The sequence below is a fragment of the Pavona decussata genome, unplaced genomic scaffold, assembly GCF_977016875.1.
Source record: "Pavona decussata unplaced genomic scaffold, jaPavDecu1.1 SCAFFOLD_48, whole genome shotgun sequence".
Lineage (NCBI taxonomy): Eukaryota > Metazoa > Cnidaria > Anthozoa > Scleractinia > Agariciidae > Pavona > Pavona decussata.
This window is the reverse complement of record NW_028145470.1, coordinates 2,081,217-2,101,942: the sequence shown is the minus strand read 5'-3', so window position 1 is coordinate 2,101,942 and position 20,726 is coordinate 2,081,217. Positions and strand designations below refer to the sequence as shown.

Here is a 20,726-nt window from a genome sequence, read left to right as displayed (position 1 = left end):
TGTTAAGGTACAATGTGTAAGATTATCACAGAATTTATACGTTCTCGATCTCACACACATGGCGGGGTTTTCGACCTTTCTAACTTGATTATGGAGATTCTGCGCTCAAATTTCAAGGAATCTCTTTCCACTATATCTGAAGCGATCAACTCAGCTTCGTTGCTTGCCATTGACGGTGAATTTTCGGGTCTGAACGTGAAGTGGGGAGTGGAAAACTCCCTTGATACTCCTCAGGAACGCTACTCCAAGCTGAAAGAAGGCTGCAAAGATTTCATCATCATCCAGTTTGGATTATGCACCTTTACCTGGGACAAGAAGCAAGAGTCTTACATCGCCAAGCCTTTTAACTTTTACATCTTTCCTAAGGTTTGGAATCGGCAGTGTCCCGATGTCCGCTTTTTGTGCCAAAGTTCCAGCATTGATTTTCTTACTGAACACAACTTTGATTTTAATAAGCTTTTCCGAGAAGGGATCTCCTACTTGCGGCCCTATGATGAGCAGAAACTGAAAGATCACTTTCTTGTCAGGAACGCACAAGACTCTTTCACTTCGACTTCATTAACCTCCCCTGATTCCACAACTGAGGCAAGTGGGGGGTCCTCCCAAAAGACGCCTAGAGCAGTCCCCCCGGAACACAAGGAATTTGTTGAAAAGGTGTGCGACAGTATAGAAGAAATGCTGAAAGATCCGGAGGGGAAGGTCACCCAGATTCCCCCCTGTAATGGCTATGTGAGAAAGTTGATCTACCAAACCGCAAAACAGAGGTTCAAAGCTGGGATCCACATGGAGTCCTCAATCAACGACAAAAAGGAACGCTTTATTGTGGTTACCAAAGTCAGCGAGGATGAGAAAAAGAAACTTGAAGAAGCTAAACAAGCAAAAGAGCAAGAGCTAATTGATAATGCTGTTGGATTCTCACAAGTTGTGAAAATGATTTCACAGTCTGGAAAATTGGTTGTTGGGCACAACATGTTCCTTGATCTTCTTCATGTAATTGATCAGTTTCTGTGCCCCCTACCAGAACTCTTTGAAGACTTCAAAGCCACTGTCAGTGCAATATTCCCAAGACTAGCTGACACAAAAGTCATGGCCAATACTCAGCCCTTCAGGGATCTCATTCCTTCATCAGTATTAGCAGATCTTGCAAAGCATGTCTCAACTAAGCCATTCAAGAAGCCTGCAGTTCTGTTTGATGAACAGTGCTCATGTTACAGTGACAGTGAAGAGAAACCCCATGAGGCAGGCTATGATGCTTACATCACTGGGCTCTCATTTATTGCCATGGCAAACTACTTGGGCTCTTTCCAAGATCCTCCAAGAGTCAACATTCCACCAGATTCCTCCTTGGTTGTGCCATTCTTAAACAAGATTTTTGTAATGAGAATGGAAGATATTCCTTATCTGAACTTAGCAGGGCATGACCTCAATCCATCCCGTGATCATGTGTTCTATTTAACCTTTCCAAGTGATTGGAAGCAAGCACACATTCACGACTTGTTCAATAACTTTGGATTTGTGTACATCTCTTGGATAGATAGCACATCAGCTTTTGTCTCGCTGGCGCGCAGAGAGTATGCTAGCAAAGTGTTAGATTCATTGGATCGTGACGGAGAAGATTTCACAATAGTTTCATACGCTGAGCACAGACAACAACTGTATGGTGCATGTGAAGATCAAGCTGGCCATGAACCGATCAGGACACCACTGAAAAGACCAAGGCACATGGAAGATGTTGCATGGAGAACTTCGTCTCCCAAAGAAATTCAAGCAGCTAAGAAGGAAAGCAATGTCACCAGTGAACCTGAAGATGGTGAGATTGTTGATGATGAAGAATCACCAGAGCCAGTCAGAAAGAAGCAGAGGAAAGAGGACAAAGTGTTTGAGGAACCCAATGATTGGTGATACCACAACACAAGGACTTGAACTTCCCAGTGGCTATTTATATTCTTACTCTCAGGACAATTTTCTGAAATTGAACTTACCTCGGAACTTGAGAAAAATTTAAACAAACAGTACTATGAGGATGAACTGTTTAAGTTTTCTCAGAAGCTAAACTTTAGTGCTAACCAAACTGAGTGTAGGAGAAAGCATCAAAGTTGCTTTGAGGTGGAGGGGGGGGGGGGGGGAGGTTGTTTGTGAATGAAAGTATGTATCATCAGAGATTCCAATCCCTGGGGTTAAAAAACAGGGAGATTTTCCCCTGGGGAATTCCCATGGCTATTATCTCTATCATCATCAGAATCTGAGCTACATTCCAGGTCATTAACTCTTTTCTCCACCTTTGTTTCTGAAAATGAATTCTCCTTCTCACCTTGTGGTTTCAAGAAGCCTGTATGCGCATGTTTTGTTTCTGTTCGCCACAGGTGTTAAAAGAACATGAGCTCTGGGATGGGGGCAAGAATGTTCACCACAGTCTCTTTGCAAAAACAACTGGATGGGATATAGGGACTCCGACTGAGGAAGGCAAAGAAGGGTGATCCCTCGCAGTCGCTGCTACGATGTGATCAAAAAATGCATTTCGGAGGAAAGTTGAGATCATTTTCTTTTAATATATTGATCCATTTATCGTATTTATCACTCAAAAGCAACCATTTTTTAAATATTTTCTCTCAAGTTTCGAATTATACGAAAAATCGCGAAATTTTGGTAAAAGTAGGGAGACAGGGAGATTGCTGGTAAAATCAGGAGGGTTGGAGTCTCTGGTATTATTCCTTGCTTTCACATTATCTTGTCTAACAAGGCAATGCAACTAAGAGAATTTGTTGTCAAGATAACTAGAATTTGTGCACAAAATAAACTTTTTAGCTAGGTGTGTAAAAAGGCAAAAATGTTCAGTAGCCTTGCGTTTACATTTATCATACAGGCTGGGTGTACTGTCATTCAGTGCATTTATTTTAGAGGCTGGGTGTACTGTGGACCATTATATTTATCATAGAGGCTAGGCTGTGTACATAGCTAAGTGTAACAGTGTACCATAATTAGTTAGAGTCTGAACCCAATGTTATTTAGGTGAATTGTAGCCAGGATTTCATGAATAAACAAACATTTTTTTTTATTTTTGTGGTCTTTGTTTAACCCGTCTAATATCAAAGACCAAATTCTCCTATCTTGCCCCCATACTTTTCTTATGAAAGTACTGGAGTGAAGTTATTAAAACATCAAGAAGATTCACTTTGGATGGTCATATCCTTAATTCTCATTACCTCAGGGTTTGAATAAGCATTGATATAACAAGAAGAAATTTGACACTGATCACTGTTAGGGCTTAAAGAAAAAACATCCTGGGATCTAAAGAGAAACAAGACTAAAAGATCCACACCTCAGCTTAGATCAAGAGAGAAATTCATAAAATTCAATGTTGATTAATTGCTTCACCAGGCAGGCAGCCTGCAGTTTGTCAGTTATGAGTGAGGTCTGGAATTGATGCTGTCAGTATGATGCATTTCTTAACTGCACAGAACTCCTGATTTATCTGCTCTAGATCACCCACTATGCTGGTTGTGCATGAATTATTCAAACTGGCCACAATTTGAGTCAAGACACCAAACGGCGAATTTTATGCTAGGTGTCGTCTGTGCGTCCCAGAGCAAGTCATTCTTAAAAAGAAAACAAGCCTGTGGGCTTCTTGTCGTGACGCACTGAAACATGCATGCATAGGAAGTTTTGAAAAGATTTGCATATTAGGGGTGTCTTGCTATCCCTTGTATTGATGAGTATGACTACGCTGCGGCCATAACAACAAGTTCACGAAGTCCTTTGAAGTGCTTTGTCACGACTTATTGATGGCCTACAGGTTTACTGAAAAAGCCCCGATAATCACTTTGAAGTTACGCTGTTTCAAACTGCAGACCTGACTTCTCCTCTGTCTTCAGACGCCTACGACAATAAGGGAGACGACTGGAAACGAATCGTTTTTTTCATAGCTGGTAGATCATTCCATTACAAGTGAAGAGAGATGCGAAACACATTATACCTTAAGTAACAGCAGTGGGACTAAAGCGAGCCTTCCAGCAAAAGGCCATTTTCCAGCACCTCTCAATAAGGATACCATAGGATATGGTGGGAACAGCCCAGCGCCCAGCGTAAGAGGGGCTGGGGAGACCTCTCCCGCCACACCCTATGCAGGGCGGAGGAAGAGGGGGTTCTGAGACAGTAGTTTGTGGTAGTGTTCACCGCCCATAGGAAACCCTATTCTCTCGGATCATCCCGAGATGCGCACAGTAACAAAAGGAGGTAACGATCCTACAACAGTGTATATATTTAGCTTTATAGAGGATATTACACGGCGGAGCGGAGATATGCATTTTATTTTCGAGTGGTAAAAAAAAGATTTTACAAAACGAGCTCAGCGAGTAAGTTAAATATTGTTTTTACCAGGAGGAAATAAAAAGCATATCTTAAGCCATCGTGTAACCTTCTTTTTATTATATAGACAAATCTATCGTTCGCCATTTCTCACCAACTGTTTGCACAAATAACCGTGAAAAAGCAGAAAATGGCATCATTAATATCCTCACTAGTGAGAATATGGAAAATATGCCACTCAGGTCCTGGATGTAGTTACGTATGAATTTTACGAGTGGTGTATTTTCCAGTAACACACTCCTATCCATGTAATAAAAGGTTGTGTAATGAGTCCGTATACATCAAGTGTATGGAGACGAATTTTAGGATACGTACACTGACGTGTAGCCCTTTGATTCCTAAACTTATGTACACCGAATCCTGGTACAAGTGTATAGGATCCGTATATATTCTTGGCAGATCCTGACGTCTACTGATCATTATCAAAAACTGGATCATTATATAATGCAAATCCAGGGATATGATTGGCTTAGCACCCCATGGTATATGAGCCATTATACCAAGCCCAAGAAATGGCGACCATTAAATTGTTTTCTGGTTGTTCTTGTAAAGCGAAATCAACAGAGATCTAGCAATATTTCTGATTGTTTTTAATAAAACAATTATTCCACTCACGCTTGTTGGATATAAGATGATTATAGCCACCTCGGATCTACGCGCCTCGTTGGCTATCTATCATCTCAAATCCAACGCGCGCTCATGGAATAATTGCTAACTATCCGGACTTTATACGTCAAGCCACTTCCTAATATATTTTCCGTTTTACCGGTTTTCGCCGTCAACGCAAAAAAAAATTTAATCGAAACAATTCCGGCAATGAATGGTGTTAGGAGTTTGACGTTTTGTAGAAGATTAATAACAAAAAAAAAAAAAAAAAAGAAAAAGAAAGAAAGAAAACCAATTTGCGCTAGTCTCAGACTTGGGTTATTTGTCCAAATATTCCACACGAATTTATAGAGCTCCTTACAGAGACGCCATGTTTGTGCCCCTCCGAGGGACACAAACATTGCGGACGGAAATCAAAGAAAACATCTGCAATCTTGCAAAGAGCCATTAGTTTTGTCTCGTTAATCATGGCGTATCCGCATCAACATTTATCCTAATGCTTCAACTGTTCAGACTACTACAAATCGTCCAAGTAAGTTTCGTTTTGTTATATAACAGGTGATATGAGACAGCTTTGTCACGGAAAAAAAATCGAAAATTCAATACACTCTTTTTTGAAAGGGAATGACTCTATCAGGCTGAAAACTTGTGAAAAGAGATCAGTTTTCAGTTCATCTTTCGACTGATGAAGATAAAAAAGGTAAACTAGGTACCGTGAGCTCGGAAATATACTCGGTATCGACGTAATACAAATATACTGAACAGCTTTGATTTCCGAAACGTTGCATTTGGTGCTTGCAACTCTTGTTCCTCCAACGCCTCCATTTTGAAATGAAGTGATGATGTGACATCGCCACTTTGATAGTATAGTTGGAAGCGATGCATTGTGGGCTATGTGTTTTAGATAAAACTTCAGGGGGCTTCATGGTTTTTGTTTTAGAATTAAGGCGTTATTTTTTGCGTTTTTCAGGCGAGCGGAGGCAAGCGCGAATCACGCACGTCGCGCTCCGCGCTCGACTCGCGCTTGTCTCCGTTTGCTTGAATAACGCAAAAACGTCTCCTCTGCAGGCTATAAGAATTGGACTACGTCATATGAAACACGAGAAAGCGACTTTGTGTACTGAGTGAGTGCGACATCAGTATAAGGGACCGTATACCAATAATCATGATTTTCTGTAGTGTAGAATTTCGGCCGATTGTAACAAAAGAAATTTCCCAGTAACTAAGAATCAAATCGTAACACTTCCAGCAGCCTAAACACATTAGTAAAAGATAATTCGGAAAGCGAAAATTGTTTCAAAGCTTTGACAGGCAGACTCTGTTATGCGCTGTCATGAACCATTACCATCGTCCAATCGGAAAGCGGAAATTTTGACAGTTAAGACAATGTAAACAGTTTGTTTAACCTTGAGTTTGTTACTGTGTTCTCATTGGTCCACATTGTACCTGTTAAGTGACCCGACCAATAGTAATGACATAATCATAAATTCTCAGAAAAAGATCTTTCTCGGAAACGCTGGCAATGATATCAAAATACATAATTTATATTGAAAAGAACAACGCACCAGATTATTATGATTGTGTCATATCTTTTGTCCCGCACTGAACAGCACTTCGATATCATACCGTTGCGGTTTCGTTTCAATACAAGGAGCTTAACTTCACATTAACTCTCCACTAGGAACCTCCGTATGACAAAACCTAACATGTATGACAAGATCTGACACAGACGGGCAATCTTGTGACAACAAGCATCCCATCTAGGGTAGAGTAGTGTCGCTACTTCCTAATGACTTCATGCTACAATAATCGGATTCTAAAAATTCCAGTTTGCAATGTGTGGGCCTCTGGTTCGTAGAGACGTTACCAACGCTTCAGTTTGATCAGCAACCAAATCATACGGGTGACAGATACAGCAGCAAAATGCACCCTCCGAGGGAGCAGGAAAGTCCACAATTCTCGGAAAAAGTATTTTTAAAATACTTCTTCCGGGAAAATGACCCATTCTCTTGGAGATACGGAACCTGTCTGACGTCAGTGTGTTGCCTTGACGCCTGAAGGAAAGACTGTCATGATTGGTTGATTCAGAAGGACTCAGCTCAGTATGGGTGATCGCTCAGATACTAGATTTGAAGACTGTTGGAAAATTTGCGAAACTGAAACCATCTTGTACTTTTTGCATTGCTTCATATTTACCTTAATTGATCTAACTGCTTGCGAGCAACATGTCCAGCTCATATGATCTGCTTCCCTCAAATGAGAAATGCGACACATTTAAGGTGGCTTTTGATGTCTACACCCCTAGAGCTCATTTCATCATTTTGCATCATGATAAGCTTCGAGTTAGTCATGACTACAACAAGCTAAATAACGAAGCAAGACTGAAAGCCATCAAAGCAGCAATGGCTATGGTCTCTCATTACAATCTCCAAGAATCAGCCATTCTCTCTCTCCATTGTGGAACATGGATAACCACAAAGGACAGGTTTCACGCTCATGTCTGTGTAGATGTGGATGATTACCTCAGAATTTTTGACATCAAAAAGAAAGAAATTCCTAACTGGCCCTCAAGAGATTACGTTACAAGGCAATGGAAAGAGAGCCAAAATCCAAAACATTACGCCACGAATGTTCGAGGATATCCTTTCCGAACATATTTTCGAGATGAGGTTAGAGCTATTGAAGACTACCGTCGACAAAAGAAGCGTACCACTGTTGCCTCTTCCATCCCGCCAAACTTTACTATTCTCTACCACCCTTCAGAACCAAAGGTTGGATTTGCTGTCGATGATGCTGTCGATGCCGATAATGGTGTCGCTGTCAAAGATGCTGTCGCTGACGATGATGATTCTCCGAAATCAACCAGTGCCGAGTTTCGTCTTGAAGCCCAAGAAGCTTTATTCGAGTTTGCAAGACGTAACAACCTCACCGATGACATGCGCTCGAGGGATGATAACAATGGATGCCATGTGTGTTTGGTTCTCGATGGAAAGGCACACGGTTAGTTAACTTCTTGTATTGTTTTTCGTGAATGTAACGTTAAGAATACTTTTCATAGCAACCCTTCGATGAGTTTTAGGAAAAAGAATCATTGTGATAAGCGTAGAAAAAATGTACCATGCGCTCGAGGGGTGAAAAAAATGGATGCCGTGTGTGTTTGGCTCTCGATGGGTTGAATTCTTGTATAATTTTGCGTGAAGTGAAATTTAGAATACTTCGCATAGCAACCTTTCGATGAGTTTTAGGAAAAGAATCATTATGATAAGCGCAGAATCAAATCGAATCTAACTAAATTTCCCTTCATCGATTTTAGACTTGTCTTTTATCGCTTTCTTGAGGGGAAAGGGTGGCTATATCAGTAGTAAATTTTTCACGGCATTATCTATCTGTTTTTCGGTGGCTAATCGTGCTAAGAAGAGAAGAAAGATTACTGAGGGTTGTAAATAACAATAAACATACTCAAAATCCTTTTTTAAAGAATATAACTATGTGATCTGCTGCAGTTTAGTGAGGTCCAACTATGGACTTACTAAAGAATCGCTCCATAACTCGCCCTGTACTTTCATGCTACTTATAGTAGCAGACATCAGACTATTATTATACAACTAATGTATCAATATTCCAGCTTTACTAAAATAATGAGAATGCTCACAGGATTCCATATATGCATACGTGCCGTCTCTCATCATGTTGTGGGAAGGTTAGGCATCAGGTAAATTAAAACTTTCCGCGTTCCATTGATTGAAATACAGACAAGTTTAGAATTTAATTCGTTGCAACATAATGTGATTCCTGAGGTAGTGAAGTCTCAAAATGGTTTTTGTTATTTTGTTTGACTCAGTTGAACTGTACCAAAGTGCTAGAATGTTACTGAAACGATTGTGAGAAAATTTGGGGCAATAGAGCTAAACTTTCCTCCTCAAAGATTGACTGAATTCTCCCATTATAAACCTGTCGCTACTATTTTCATACTGGATTGGTGCACCAAATAAAGAATTTAGAAGAAATTTCCGCGTTCCATTTAGAATTTAGAATTTAGAAGAATTTAGACCTGTCGCTACTATTTTGGCCTGTTTCATACTGGACTAGTGCACTAAATAAAGATGTTTTCTAGAAACTTTTCAGCTTTTTTCTAAATATCTCTATACATGTATAATGACATGATACTTGTAGAAGGCATTATGCAATGCCTTCGTTTATCTGATTTATGATTATTGAGGTTTAACTGAAAAGATAACTGAATGCTTTAGACTGCTACATGGATGATATCTTTAGCTGTCTTATCCTTTCGTGCATGTGTAATGGTGTAATGATACTTTCACCGCGAAATCTTGCTTCTTTAACTTATTGTACAATTCAATCCCCTGCAGGTTTCGATCTGACGGATTCTCAGTCTCTAGTCGGATACATTCAAGTCACTGGACTAAAGTTCTACCGGGATTTCTGTCCAGCGGATAAAAGAGAGCAGTGGTTTGCTCAATTTAAAAGCAAGGAGGATTATAAAGTCTACACCTGAGTATTTACGAGAGGTTAAACGCGTTCCTATACGAAATTCGTTCATAATGTTAGTTTCCGCTTGGGTTTAACTTGTACTAACTGTATTTACTCTAAATGTAGCCTCGCACAGGCACTTTTCGCAGTTTAGCTTAGCTTTAAACACATGAGTTTTAGTAAATAGACTCCAAGAGCTACATAAGACATTGCTGTTTTCTTCATGTTTTTACTTATAAAATCTCCATACTTTTTCCCGTATGCCGTTCGTGCATTTGAAACGGTAAATGCCACTTTGATTTTTTTGTGACTGCTGTCTTATTCGAACTTGGTTTAAGTACTAAAGTAGATCAGTGATTTCAAGTTAACCTTTCAATCGATTTCCACGACGAAATAGACCAAACTACACTGAAAAATACAATCAACGAAGCAACCTCGTGGTCAGGAAACGAAAACGTATTAGTAGTTCTATCCAAGAACATGTGACCAAAGCAAATATGAACAAGTACCTTATGTACACTGCATTTAAATATCCTTCACATCAATCAATTCACCGGCGTGCTTGAGTGTTTCCCTTAGCGCCATACTCAATTAAATAATCAGGGATGGTGCAGAGGTGAGAGCAATCGTCTCCCACCATTGTGGGCCGGGTTGGATTCGTGGACTCAGAGTCCGTGGGCTTAGCCTGTTGTTTGTTCTTTACCTTGCTCCAAAAGGATTTCTTCAAGTAATAATAATTATGGTTCCCACGTCCTAAAAACTCAAGGTTTCCAAATTCCAATTCGATGTGGAATCCCACTGAGTTCCACAGGTTTGTCAGCCGTAACAGAAACAGCCACGCCTATTAACTGAAAGCTGACTTTTTTACGTGAGCCAATTGCAGAACAGAATGGCTAAAAAAACCATGTCCTCGAGGGCGGCACATTGCTATATAACTTTGTAGCTTTCCCCCCCGGTATATTAAAACACACGGAAGGATACATTTTGAGAGTAAAAAATTTCCCTTAACATTTTCACAAATTGAGGAACAACTGTAGCATGATCGTGGTGAAGCGTGCTTTGGGGGAAGAATGTGGCCTAAACCAAAATGCTCCGAGCCATCTTTTCCTTGTACGCATCGAAACCACTTTAAAAACTGACAACAAAGACCCGAGAATTTCATTTACACAAAAAGCGAAACGAAAATAGACAAATTAAAATTTTGAAACAGCAAGTTCTCAAAACGCACTTCTGTGGAACAACCACGAAGACAAGCTTTCTTCTCGAGGATCAAGCGGACCCGATGTACCAAACCCCTTTCTAACTTGCATACGACTAAACGGTTAATATGCACAAAACAAATTGACCACAAAACCCTATGGGTTTCTACAAGCGAGGTCACCAAATTTTAGCAGAACTCAATAAAAGAGCTTGTGTGGCCTGGTGTTTTTCAAGTATAGCTAAGGCACTCAGCCCTACATGTGATGGCGATTTTGTTGCATCATTTCGATCGCACGCCTTCTCTAAAAGTTGATCTTTTTCGTTCTCTTTCCTGAAAGAATACTGATCATTTGTCAGACCTTGGTACTCAGTAGGCCTTTGCTGGTGCTTTAGGCATTTACCTCGGAAATGGTAGGATCAGCAACACGTACAAAAACAGACGAAAAACCAACGTTTCTCTTGAAATATCACTCTCAGTGATAGGATTACCATTCAATGGCTGTAATCATTATTCCGAGCTGAGAACTTTGGAAAATGTGACTTTAACTCGCTTCCTGTTTTTAAGTTCGAAGAATGGAGCACATAAGGACAGTGCTCCCCTATTAATTGCATGGAAGACAATACAAACAATTTGTTTGACCTTGAGTTTGTTACTGTGTTCTGACTGGTCCACATTGCACCTGTTTAGTGACCTTAGCAATATTAATGACATAATCACAAATTCCCTGAAAAAGATCTTTCTAAGAAACGCATCGATATCAAAATGCATAATTTATTGACTCATCGACTTGACACACCTTGAGCTCAGTATAATCCCCTAACTTACAACACACCAGATTACTAGGATTGTGTCATATCATTTGGTCCTCCTGAACAGCATACTGGTTTCATTTCAATACAAGGAGCTTAACTTCACATTAACTCTCCACTAAGAACCTCTGCACAAAACCTTATATGTATAACAAGATCTGACTCGTGAGGGCGGGGGGGGGGGGGGGGAGGCAATCTTATGACGACAAGCATCCTTTCTAGGGTAGAGTAGTGTCACTAATTCCTAGTGACTTCATACCACAGAAATCGCATTCTAAAACCTCCAGTTTGCAATGTATGAGCTCGGCTCTGGCTGGTAGAGACGTTGTCTACTTAATAATGTATAGCAATTTTCACTCCAACGCTTCACATCTTGAGCAGCAAAGAAATCGTGCAGGTGACAGGCAGCAAAATGCACCCGCTGAGGTGTTAAGGAAGTCCACAATTCTCGGAAAAGTATTTTAATTTTTCCGGGAAAATGCCTCATCCTCTTGGAGATATAAAACTTGTCTGACGTCACTGTGTTGCCTTGACGCCTGAAGGAAAGACTCTCGTAATTGGCTGATTCAGAAGGAACCAGCTCGGTACGGGGGCGATGGTGCAGAAACTAGATTTGAAGACTGTTAAGAAATTTGCGAAACTGGAACCATTTTGTATTTTCTGTATTACCTCATATATACCTTAATCTAACTGCTTGCGCGCAACATGTTCCGCTCATATGATCTACGTCCCTTAAGTGAGAGATGCGACACATTCAGGGTGGCTTTTGATGTCTACAGTCCTAGAGCTCATTTCATCATTTTGCCTCAGGATAGGTCTCGTGTCAGTAAGGACTACAACAACCTAGATCAGACAGCAAGACTTAAGATCATCAAAGCAGCAATGACTATGGTCTCTCACTACAAACTTCAAAAGTCAGCCATTCTCTCTCTCCATTGTGGGGCATGGGGAAGCGCAAAGGACAAGTTTCACGTCCATGTCTGTGTAGACGTGGAGGACTACCTCAGAATTTTTGAGGCCAAACACAGAGAAATTCCTAACTGGCCCTCAAGTAAATACGTTACAAAGGAATGGAAAAAGAGCAAAGATCCCAACCATTACGTGATGAATGTTCGGGCATACCCTTTCAAAACATATTTCAAAGATGAGGTTATAGCTATCGAAGATTACCGTCGACAATGCCTGCCAAGTACGAGTACCGCTGCTGCCCCAGCCATTCCGCCAAACTTCACCATTCTCTACCACCCTTCAGAACCAAAGGCTGGATTTGCTGTCGATGATTCTTCGAGCTTAAGCAGTGCCGAGTTCCTTCTTGAAGCCCAAGAAGCTTTATTCGAGTTTGCACGTCGCAACAGCCTCACCGACAAGAACTCGAAGGATGAAAACAGTGGATGCCATGTGTGCTTGGTTCTCGATGGCAAGACGCAAGGTAAGTTAAATACTTGTACAACTTTGTGTGAAAGTGAAATTTAGAAGACTTGAATACTTCTTATAGCGACCTTTTCGATGAGTTTTAAGAAATTAATTCTTGTAATAAGCGTTGAACAAAACTGATTCGAATTTAACTAAATTTCCTCTCACCAATTTAAGACCTGGCTTTTATTTCTTTCTTGAGGCAAGAGAGAGGCTATCAGTAGTAATGAAATGATGAGAAAACTCTGTTAATGTGTCGTAGTTTCTAACGTACTAGAATGTGCGCTAATTGAGGACACCTAATTACTTTACATTATAAAAAATTCATACGATCGATCAGTACTACTATACAATGTGTGCTATACACTTGTTCTCGGCATTATTCAGCTGTTTTTCAGTGGTTATTGGTGCTAAGAAAGGAAGAAATATTAGGGTCGTAAATTAAAATAAACGCTGTATAACCATGTGATCTGCTGCTAAGTGAGGGCTAACTATGTTCCACACAATGGACTTATTAAAGAATCGCTTCATGACCGGCTCGCCCCCCATTTCCATATCATTTTGAGCTACTCATAGTACTAAAAATACATCAGACTCTTAATATACAACTAATGTAACATTTATGTTACTCAAATAATGAGATTACTCGCAGGATTCCATAAGCGCCGTCTCTGACCATCCTTGTGAGAAGGATTAGGTTAAATTGAAAAATTTCCGCATTCCACTGATTGAAAAACACGAGCCGTTAGAATTTTAATTCATCGTTGCAATACAATTTGATCCCCGAGGTGAAGTTGCAAAATGGTTTTTGTTATTTTGTGTGAGTCAGTTAAACAAGAACTTAGCAAAGTGCTAGAATGTTACTGAAACGAATGTCAGAAAAGTTGGCGTAATAAAGCTAAAATCGTCTCCGATAAGCTAAGCATTCCTCCTCAAAGATTGAAAATGCTCCCATTACAAAGCCGTCGCTAACATTTTGGCCTGGTTCATACTGGACCAGTGAGCACAAAAGAGATGTTTTTTAGAGACTTTTAGATTTTTTTAAAATATTTTTATACTTGTAATGACATGATGCTTGCACAAAGAATTCTGCAATGCCGCTGATTATTGCGTTTTAACTGAAAAGACAACGTTAAGCTTAGGGGGAAGTGTCATGAAAAAAGTGACACTAAAAATAGATGATATACTTCCTCTTTAAGATTGCTACATGGTGTAATGATCCTTTCACCACGAAATCTTGCTTCTGTATAACTCAGTCATTGTACAATTCAATCCGCTACAGGTTTCAATCTGACGGATTCCCAGTCTCTAGTCGGATACATTCAAGTCACTGGACCAAAGTTTTACAAGGATCTTTGTCCAGTGGAAGAAAGAGAGAAATGGTTTGCTCAATTTAAAAGCAAGACGGATTATAACGTCTACACTTGAGTATTTACGAGAGGTCAACGTCGTTCTTGGACGAAATTCGTTGACAATGTGAGTCGCTTGGGTTTAACTAGTTTAATAACCCTTGAGAAACTGATTTTATTCACTATTAATGTAGCGCTGGTAGTTTTTGCAGGTTAGCATAACTTCAAACAAATGGGCCAGTTATTAAACAGAGTCTAAATCAAGCAGCGGCTTAAGACAATCAGTAGGCCTCCAAATATGTTTATAAGTGGTTTATTTTACGTGATAAATAGTTTTCTAGTCTGGGATGCAAACTTGGAGTCAGCAGCAGACAATGTTTAGATATGACTGTTGGCAAAATTGAAAATGGCTCAGAACGTGTTTTTGAACACCGTCTAAACTGTCTTTTAATAACTGACCCATGATTTTTAGTCAATAGACCCCAAGAACAACTAAGCTGGTTTTTGCTAGTTTTTAGTGGTTCCTTTTAGGCATGTTTTCACCAGCACAACTAATTTTATCAAAACGAAACAAAAACAAACAACCGCATAGAAATAGACCGGAACAAAATCAAACCAAATATATTCAAAATGGTAGCCTTTGTTTTTTACTTTAACAATCATTAGGTGTTTCATTCAGGCAGTGAGAGGAATCATTATTTCAACTGAGAATTAACACCATAGTCGTTACGAATTCACTGGCATGTATCTTAGTATTTAGTCGTTCGGTATAAAGCATTATGATAGTTTTCATATTTAGTGATCCCATTTCAATTGTATTCATTAAGAAATAGTGAGGTATTGAACCGAAATCCCGCCGGGCATTTCCCTTAGTTCAGTCTCGTCAACTTAGCATTAGACGTAGTTATGGGCTAAAAAGATTGTAGGTTCTGGAGGCACGGAAGAGGGTAAGGATTGTCCAAGCCTTTCTTCAAAGAGTAGAACTTTCGATCCTCTAGATATGAAAGTAACTAACGTACAAAATTAATTTTATTTCACAAATGAAAATATCCCGCGTCTATTACAATTAAATATGGTAATTTGTATAGGATTTTAAAACGAAAGTGCTAAGCAATTAAAGCTCAGTTACTGATCGAACAAAACTGGTCAAATATGACTTAATATTTTGCGTGTTTGGTTATCCGTATACAATGTGTTTCTACCCAATACAGGCCACTATATTTCATTATTTTAGATAGGGGTGTGCCGTGTAGTTAATATTTCAAACCCTACACTTCATTAATTTTCCATACTCGTTTTCAGACCTGGGCCGGGTCCATTTATCTAAACTTCCGAAGTTATCGGAATCGAGAAGTATTTCCAATCCGTTTTCCCCCATCGACTGGTGGTTGTTTATTGAACAAACTAGGCAAGCGCGATAGATGAATTTTTCAGTCAGTGACTTAGTGATACGCGGAAAAAAGAAAATCCAAGTTCTCCAAACAGCAGTCGAACTTACGACCTTCCGATTACTAGTATGCAAGGTTTCAGTTTAAAAAAATATTACAAATCAAATCTCTGGTAATTAAATAATGCACTCGAAAACGCCAATGAACAATATAACACAGTTCAAGATCCCCCCCCTTTGGGTTTGGGGGGGGGGGGGGGAGGGGGAGACAAGTAATACAATGGTGAATGCCTAAAAAGTACCCAGTAACAGTGTCTCAACTCTTTTTGCAATTTCTTGTAGAAACGCACCCTGGCAATCATAAAATCTCCATACTTTTGTTTTCCCATTTACAGTTCGTTTTATTTGAAGTGGTAAATGGTGCTTTGATTTTTGTTAGTCCGGTCTATTTTTGTTTAAATACCAATGCGAATCAATTTACCGGTATGCTTTCGTTTTTTACCTTTCCCATCATATTTATTGTCCACAGAGAAGGAGGAAGAACTGTAACACGATCAGTCCATCCACTGATCTTTTTTTCCATCCATCCTTCCTGTTTCCCTTTCCCATCATATTTATTGTCCACAGAGAAGGAGGAAGAACTGTTACATGATCAGCTCATCCATCTTTTCCCTCGAGAGAACCCACAGGTCGAACACTGGCCGAGGTTGCCCACAGACTGGGAGGGAGAGGTGCGAGGGTACGAGGGGGGAAGAATGTGGCTGCACGTCATCTTGTCCTCGCACACATCGAAGCCACTTTAAAAACTGACAACAACGACCCGAGAATTTCATTTGCAGAAAAAACGAAAATAGACAAAATATAATTTTGGAACAACAAGTTCTCAAAATTCACCTCTGCGGAACAGCCAGGGAGATAACTTTTCTACTCGAGGATCGAGCGGACCTGATACACCAAACCCTTACTGGTTTCGATTCTGTACCCCGTCGGCCATCAAAAATGGCTGCATTTAGTCTAACATAGGACGACTAAACGGTTTTGTTAACATGCACAAAATTGACCAAGCAACCCTGTGGGTTTCTACAAGCCGGCTAAGTTCACAAAACTTTAGTGGAACTCAACAAAAGAGCTTGCGTGAAGTGGAGTATTTTAAGCAGGTAAGGTACTCAGCCCTGCTTGTAACGGCAATTTTGTTGCATCATTTCGATCGCACACCTTCTCTAAAAGTTGACCTTTTTCGTTCTCTTCTCTGGACAAATACCGGTCATTTGTCAAACCTTGACACTCAGTAGACCTTTACTAGTGCTTCTGGCATTTACCTTGGAAATGGTAAGATCAGCAACAAATACAAGACAAGGCAAAAAAGCAAAACATGTAACATTTCTCTTGAACTATTACTCTCAGCCATAGGATTACAATCCAACGGCTGTAATCATTATTCCGAGCGGGGAGTCCGGAGAGGTTTGGAAAACGTGTTCTACACGCTTCGTGCTTTTTTGTTCGAAGAACGCCGGGAGTACTAAAGGACGGTGCGTCCTAGTACTGCGGTATTTGTGCGCAGACTATGAGTGTAAGGGAAAAGCAGATCTTAGCAAGGGCTACTGGAATCAAAAAGAAAATTGGCGGTCACCAAGTATTTTCAGAGTTAATTAAGCAACAATAATTCTAAAAAGCTTTAAAAATACACGACAATGTATGGTATTTTATACAAATTGAATGTAAATTATTTCTGAAAAAATGCGAGGTTATACATCTCATTGAACGTAAATCTTTGACTTTTCCACTGACGAAGGGCTAAGCCCGAAACGTCTGGACTTATTTCAACATAATGGCACTCAGCACTCGTATTCGAGAACTATATTTTACCTTTCACTGTTTATACATCTCCTTGTCGTTTTGGATTCCAACAACCCTTGCTAAGATTACCTTTCTCGTATACTGCGCATTGTCATAGATTACGCAAATTCTGAATATACCTTTGTATTAGTGGGCCGGAACCGTCCAAGTTACAAACTTGTAAGAAGCTACAGAGTGTACCATTAGTTGAAGAACTCTTCTTCAAACAGGTGTGATTACTCAGGCTAAAAGTGCTCACTTGATAATTAAGTTTGTGCACAGGAAAAAAACATTTGGGCTTAGTTGAAGACGTCGGACTTACATTGGATACTTGCACATGCGGGTTTGAAGTTTGTTCGTGTTTACGTTTGCAAGTCTCTTGTGCGATCAGCTTTGTTCCTTGTATGTTTGCAGCGGGTTTAGAGGTTCTCATGGTGACTGAACTTGCACCACTGCATTGCACCATGTGCTTACCTAGTTGGCCGAGAAGATAAAAGAACGAACAACAGAACAATGCTCCCAACCCTAAAAAACAATGCAGCTGCAGGTTATCAGGGTCCAGTGATAATAGAGCTTTTGAAGGGTGCAGGTCGACTGGACTGAACAGAGCTGTGTTGTCGTATGTTTTCAATCTTTTACTTTGATCTCAAGGTCAAATGATTCGAGAACATTAAACATACTAGACAGTAATGTGCAGTTTCTCATCCAGAAGGCAGTGCGCAGTCCAACTGTCGAGTGAATGTAAAGCGATCTCTCAGTGCTCTATTTTAAAATTTAAAGAAATAAAATGCACGACGTTTCCATTAGAATTCTGCTGATTACGAAGTTGCCGTTTGCTCGGTGGTTTTCAGGTTGTCACAGATGAGAGAACACCAGTTTTAGTCGAAAATCGCCTAAAAATGTGAAGGTTCACACAACGATATTTCACCGTCCCCTTCCCTCAGCCGTCCTGTTGCGTACCTCTTAACACACCAACTGGTGCAGAACTTTCAATATTTACAACCAGTAAAACTTCACGGCGACAAATCACAAATACATTATACTTATTCCAACATAGCTGAATTTCTTTTTAGCTGCTATAAAAAATTATAAACAAACGTTCCAGTCAGTGGTTCAGTAACCATTAATGCTGTGAATGAATTGATGGTGCGTTTGTTTGAAACAAAACGTTACGGATCATCGTCCAAGAGATGCCTTGACCTTATACGTTTTCTCCCACTCGTAGCCTCGTCTTCTCCTTCAGAACTTTCGTCCAGCTCGCTTGCTCCAATCAGGTTCTCTACAACTGCCAATGATATAGGATTACATGCCAGGATGGGCGAAAACTTTTGATGAAAACTTCTTGACATTTGTGAAGTAAAGCTTTTTGATACAGCCTCGACACTTAAGGATAGGATAAAACAACGAAGAATCAGTATATGCAGTAGCCTGCGAAGCTGGCAGTATTGTCCATGCACAAATATAATAATTAGAAAGTTTCACCTTTCCCCCATTCCCTTCATCATTCATGGCTTCACTCCTTGTTTGCCCAAGTTTCCCCTTCCCCCAACAAGATAATGCAATTCCAGAGTGGTCAGTATAAAATATGGGGTGTGTATAAAACGCGGACTACCGACCACGGATTGGATGTAAAACACAGACTGGGTATAAAATAGCTTAACCCTTTCCCGACCAAGAGTGCCATATGGCACAATACGCAATTATGAGCTCAGTATTCGGTCAATTTGTGTGAAATTTGCACAACTAAAAGATCTTTGAAAGATCTATAAATTGAAGGCATAAAATCATGCCCCCCTCCTATATGAGACTTGATTTACCACCCCTCAAACTTTTGGATTTTTTTTCCTTTGTACGTTAAGGGTCCAGTTGATATCTTACAACAAGCAATGCACTGAGAGCTGTACATTAAGCTATAGTTTAGGGGGATACCCAGTATGTACAACGAATAAGAAAATTTTCAATGTTTTTCTTCTTTCGTTTTGGACTTTTCTCACTCTCATATGTGACCTCCTCCATCTCTGTTGGTGTGATTTATAGCACACTCCAGAAAATACCTTTTAAATGGTATATTGCATGTAGTCTCCCAGCTCATAGTCAGCGATTTAGAAAAATTCGCCATTTCCCTTGGACGGGAAAGGGTTAAATAAATTACAGGTTGTTCAAGGTCCCATTTAGTTTATTGGTTTTTCTAACAACCACTGGAAATGTACTGAAATCCAGGGCTTTAATTGGCTTAGAGACCATGATGTATGAGCCATTATATCATGCCCCACAAATATGGAAGGTGTATGTGACAGCCAGAAAAGAAAATATCAATAAACCATGATTCTTTATATTGTGGTTGCCTGGTCGCTTTCAATAAAACAATTACTCCACTTGTGCTTGCTGGATTTGAGATAATTATGGCCAATGCAACACTGCACGCCTTGTGGGCTATCTATAAATCAGCTCAGCCATGTCCAGCACACGCTTATAGAATAATTAACAATAAATTATTCCATGAGCACACGTTGGATATGTGATGATAGATAGCCAACAAGACTCATAAAACAATCAAGAAATGTGATCTTGCTGATTTCGCTTAGTAAGAACAACCAGACGACAATTTAATGATTGCTATTTTTAGGGCATGGTATAATGGCTCATATACCATGGCCATGCACGGCCTCTAAGCCAATCAAATCTCTGGAATTTCATTATACAATGATCCAATTTTTAATGGTACTAATTAGTAAGTACATGTACACATACTAGAAAATTGATAAACTTGCAGTACGGAAATCCACACCAAAAGACTTCCGATTATCATCGAAAATATTCCGATGATGAGCCGAAGATTTCCGAAGTTTGTTACGTGCAGCTTTGAGCTGGGATGAACTATATATAGTATAAGGAGCGTGATCAAGGGATCAAATCCCAGCAACTTCGAATGTGACGTTTTGATAGGATCGCAAATCATAATGAACACGAAGATACTCACATGCTAGTCTTAGTCTTTTGTTGCAAAGCAGACCCGCATATTGATCGGGTTCCAGAATTGGAGCATGGTTGACCAATAACATATTTAGTCGTCTGAGCTATGCAATTCCTTGATTTTCTCTTTAAAAATTACAGAAAGTGTTAGCCGAAGGACACAAAAGTCCAAAGAAGAAGATAAAAGGATACTTACTGTTAGTGAACTCGTAGATTTCTGGAGAGAAATAAGGGACAAACGACAGCGAGATACAGACGCCATTTTGAATTTTTTGCGCATACTCTTGAAAGCGCTG

General features: G+C 39.9%; 4 protein-coding genes across 5 annotated transcripts; 3 read left to right on the top strand and 1 right to left on the bottom strand.

Moving 5' to 3' along the window:
- The first annotated feature begins 20 nt into the window (after window positions 1-20).
- Window positions 21-3,054, top strand: LOC146481734 (poly(A)-specific ribonuclease PARN-like). The gene has a single exon (XM_085107771.1). The coding sequence runs from the start codon at window positions 91-93 to the stop codon at window positions 1,900-1,902; it is 1,812 nt and encodes a 603-aa protein (XP_084963897.1). The 5' UTR covers window positions 21-90; the 3' UTR covers window positions 1,903-3,054.
- A 3,512-nt stretch (window positions 3,055-6,566) lies between these two features.
- LOC146481733 (uncharacterized) lies at window positions 6,567-12,418 on the top strand. Of its 2 annotated transcripts, XM_085107769.1 has the most exons (3): window positions 6,567-7,971; window positions 9,342-9,500; window positions 12,283-12,418. In XM_085107769.1, exons 1-2 carry the CDS (start codon window positions 7,197-7,199, stop codon window positions 9,485-9,487), a joined length of 921 nt encoding a protein of 306 aa, XP_084963895.1. In that variant the 5' UTR covers window positions 6,567-7,196; the 3' UTR covers window positions 9,488-9,500; window positions 12,283-12,418. The 2 variants fall into 2 exon arrangements, with proteins under 2 accessions (XP_084963895.1, XP_084963894.1); XM_085107768.1 differs by lacking the exon at window positions 12,283-12,418 and having other exon boundaries at window positions 6,570-7,971; window positions 9,342-10,306.
- On the top strand, window positions 11,656-15,376 carry LOC146481732 (uncharacterized). Its single transcript, XM_085107770.1, has 2 exons — window positions 11,656-12,901; window positions 14,168-15,376. The coding sequence occupies exons 1-2, from the start codon at window positions 12,178-12,180 to the stop codon at window positions 14,311-14,313; spliced, it is 870 nt and encodes a 289-aa protein (XP_084963896.1). The 5' UTR covers window positions 11,656-12,177; the 3' UTR covers window positions 14,314-15,376.
- Window positions 15,377-18,077: 2,701 nt separating this feature from the next.
- LOC146481731 (uncharacterized) lies at window positions 18,078-20,726 on the bottom strand. The gene is made up of 3 exons (XM_085107951.1): window positions 20,627-20,726; window positions 20,438-20,556; window positions 18,078-18,840 (listed from the first exon to the last, which is right to left on the bottom strand). Exons 1-3 carry the CDS (start codon window positions 20,708-20,710, stop codon window positions 18,627-18,629), a joined length of 417 nt encoding a protein of 138 aa, XP_084964077.1. The 5' UTR covers window positions 20,711-20,726; the 3' UTR covers window positions 18,078-18,626.

What these genes read in the sequence shown, in the direction of transcription:
- LOC146481733 (XM_085107769.1), top strand. Translation starts at nt 7,197, where the DNA reads ATGTCCAGCTCATATGATCTGCTTCCCTCAAATGAGAAATGCGACACA. An exon ending in TCTCGATGGAAAGGCACACG is followed by an intron (nt 7,972 to 9,341) that starts GTTAGTTAACTT and finishes AATCCCCTGCAG; the next exon opens with GTTTCGATCTGACGGATTCT.
- LOC146481732 (XM_085107770.1), top strand. Translation starts at nt 12,178, where the DNA reads ATGTTCCGCTCATATGATCTACGTCCCTTAAGTGAGAGATGCGACACA. An exon ending in TCTCGATGGCAAGACGCAAG is followed by an intron (nt 12,902 to 14,167) that starts GTAAGTTAAATA and finishes AATCCGCTACAG; the next exon opens with GTTTCAATCTGACGGATTCC.
- LOC146481731 (XM_085107951.1), bottom strand. Translation starts at nt 20,710, where the DNA reads ATGCGCAAAAAATTCAAAATGGCGTCTGTATCTCGCTGTCGTTTGTCC. An exon ending in AATCTACGAGTTCACTAACA is followed by an intron (nt 20,557 to 20,626) that starts GTAAGTATCCTT and finishes TAATTTTTAAAG; the next exon opens with AGAAAATCAAGGAATTGCAT. An exon ending in CAAAAGACTAAGACTAGCAT is followed by an intron (nt 18,841 to 20,437) that starts GTGAGTATCTTC and finishes CCTATCCTTAAG; the next exon opens with TGTCGAGGCTGTATCAAAAA.
- LOC146481734 (XM_085107771.1), top strand. Translation starts at nt 91, where the DNA reads ATGGAGATTCTGCGCTCAAATTTCAAGGAATCTCTTTCCACTATATCT.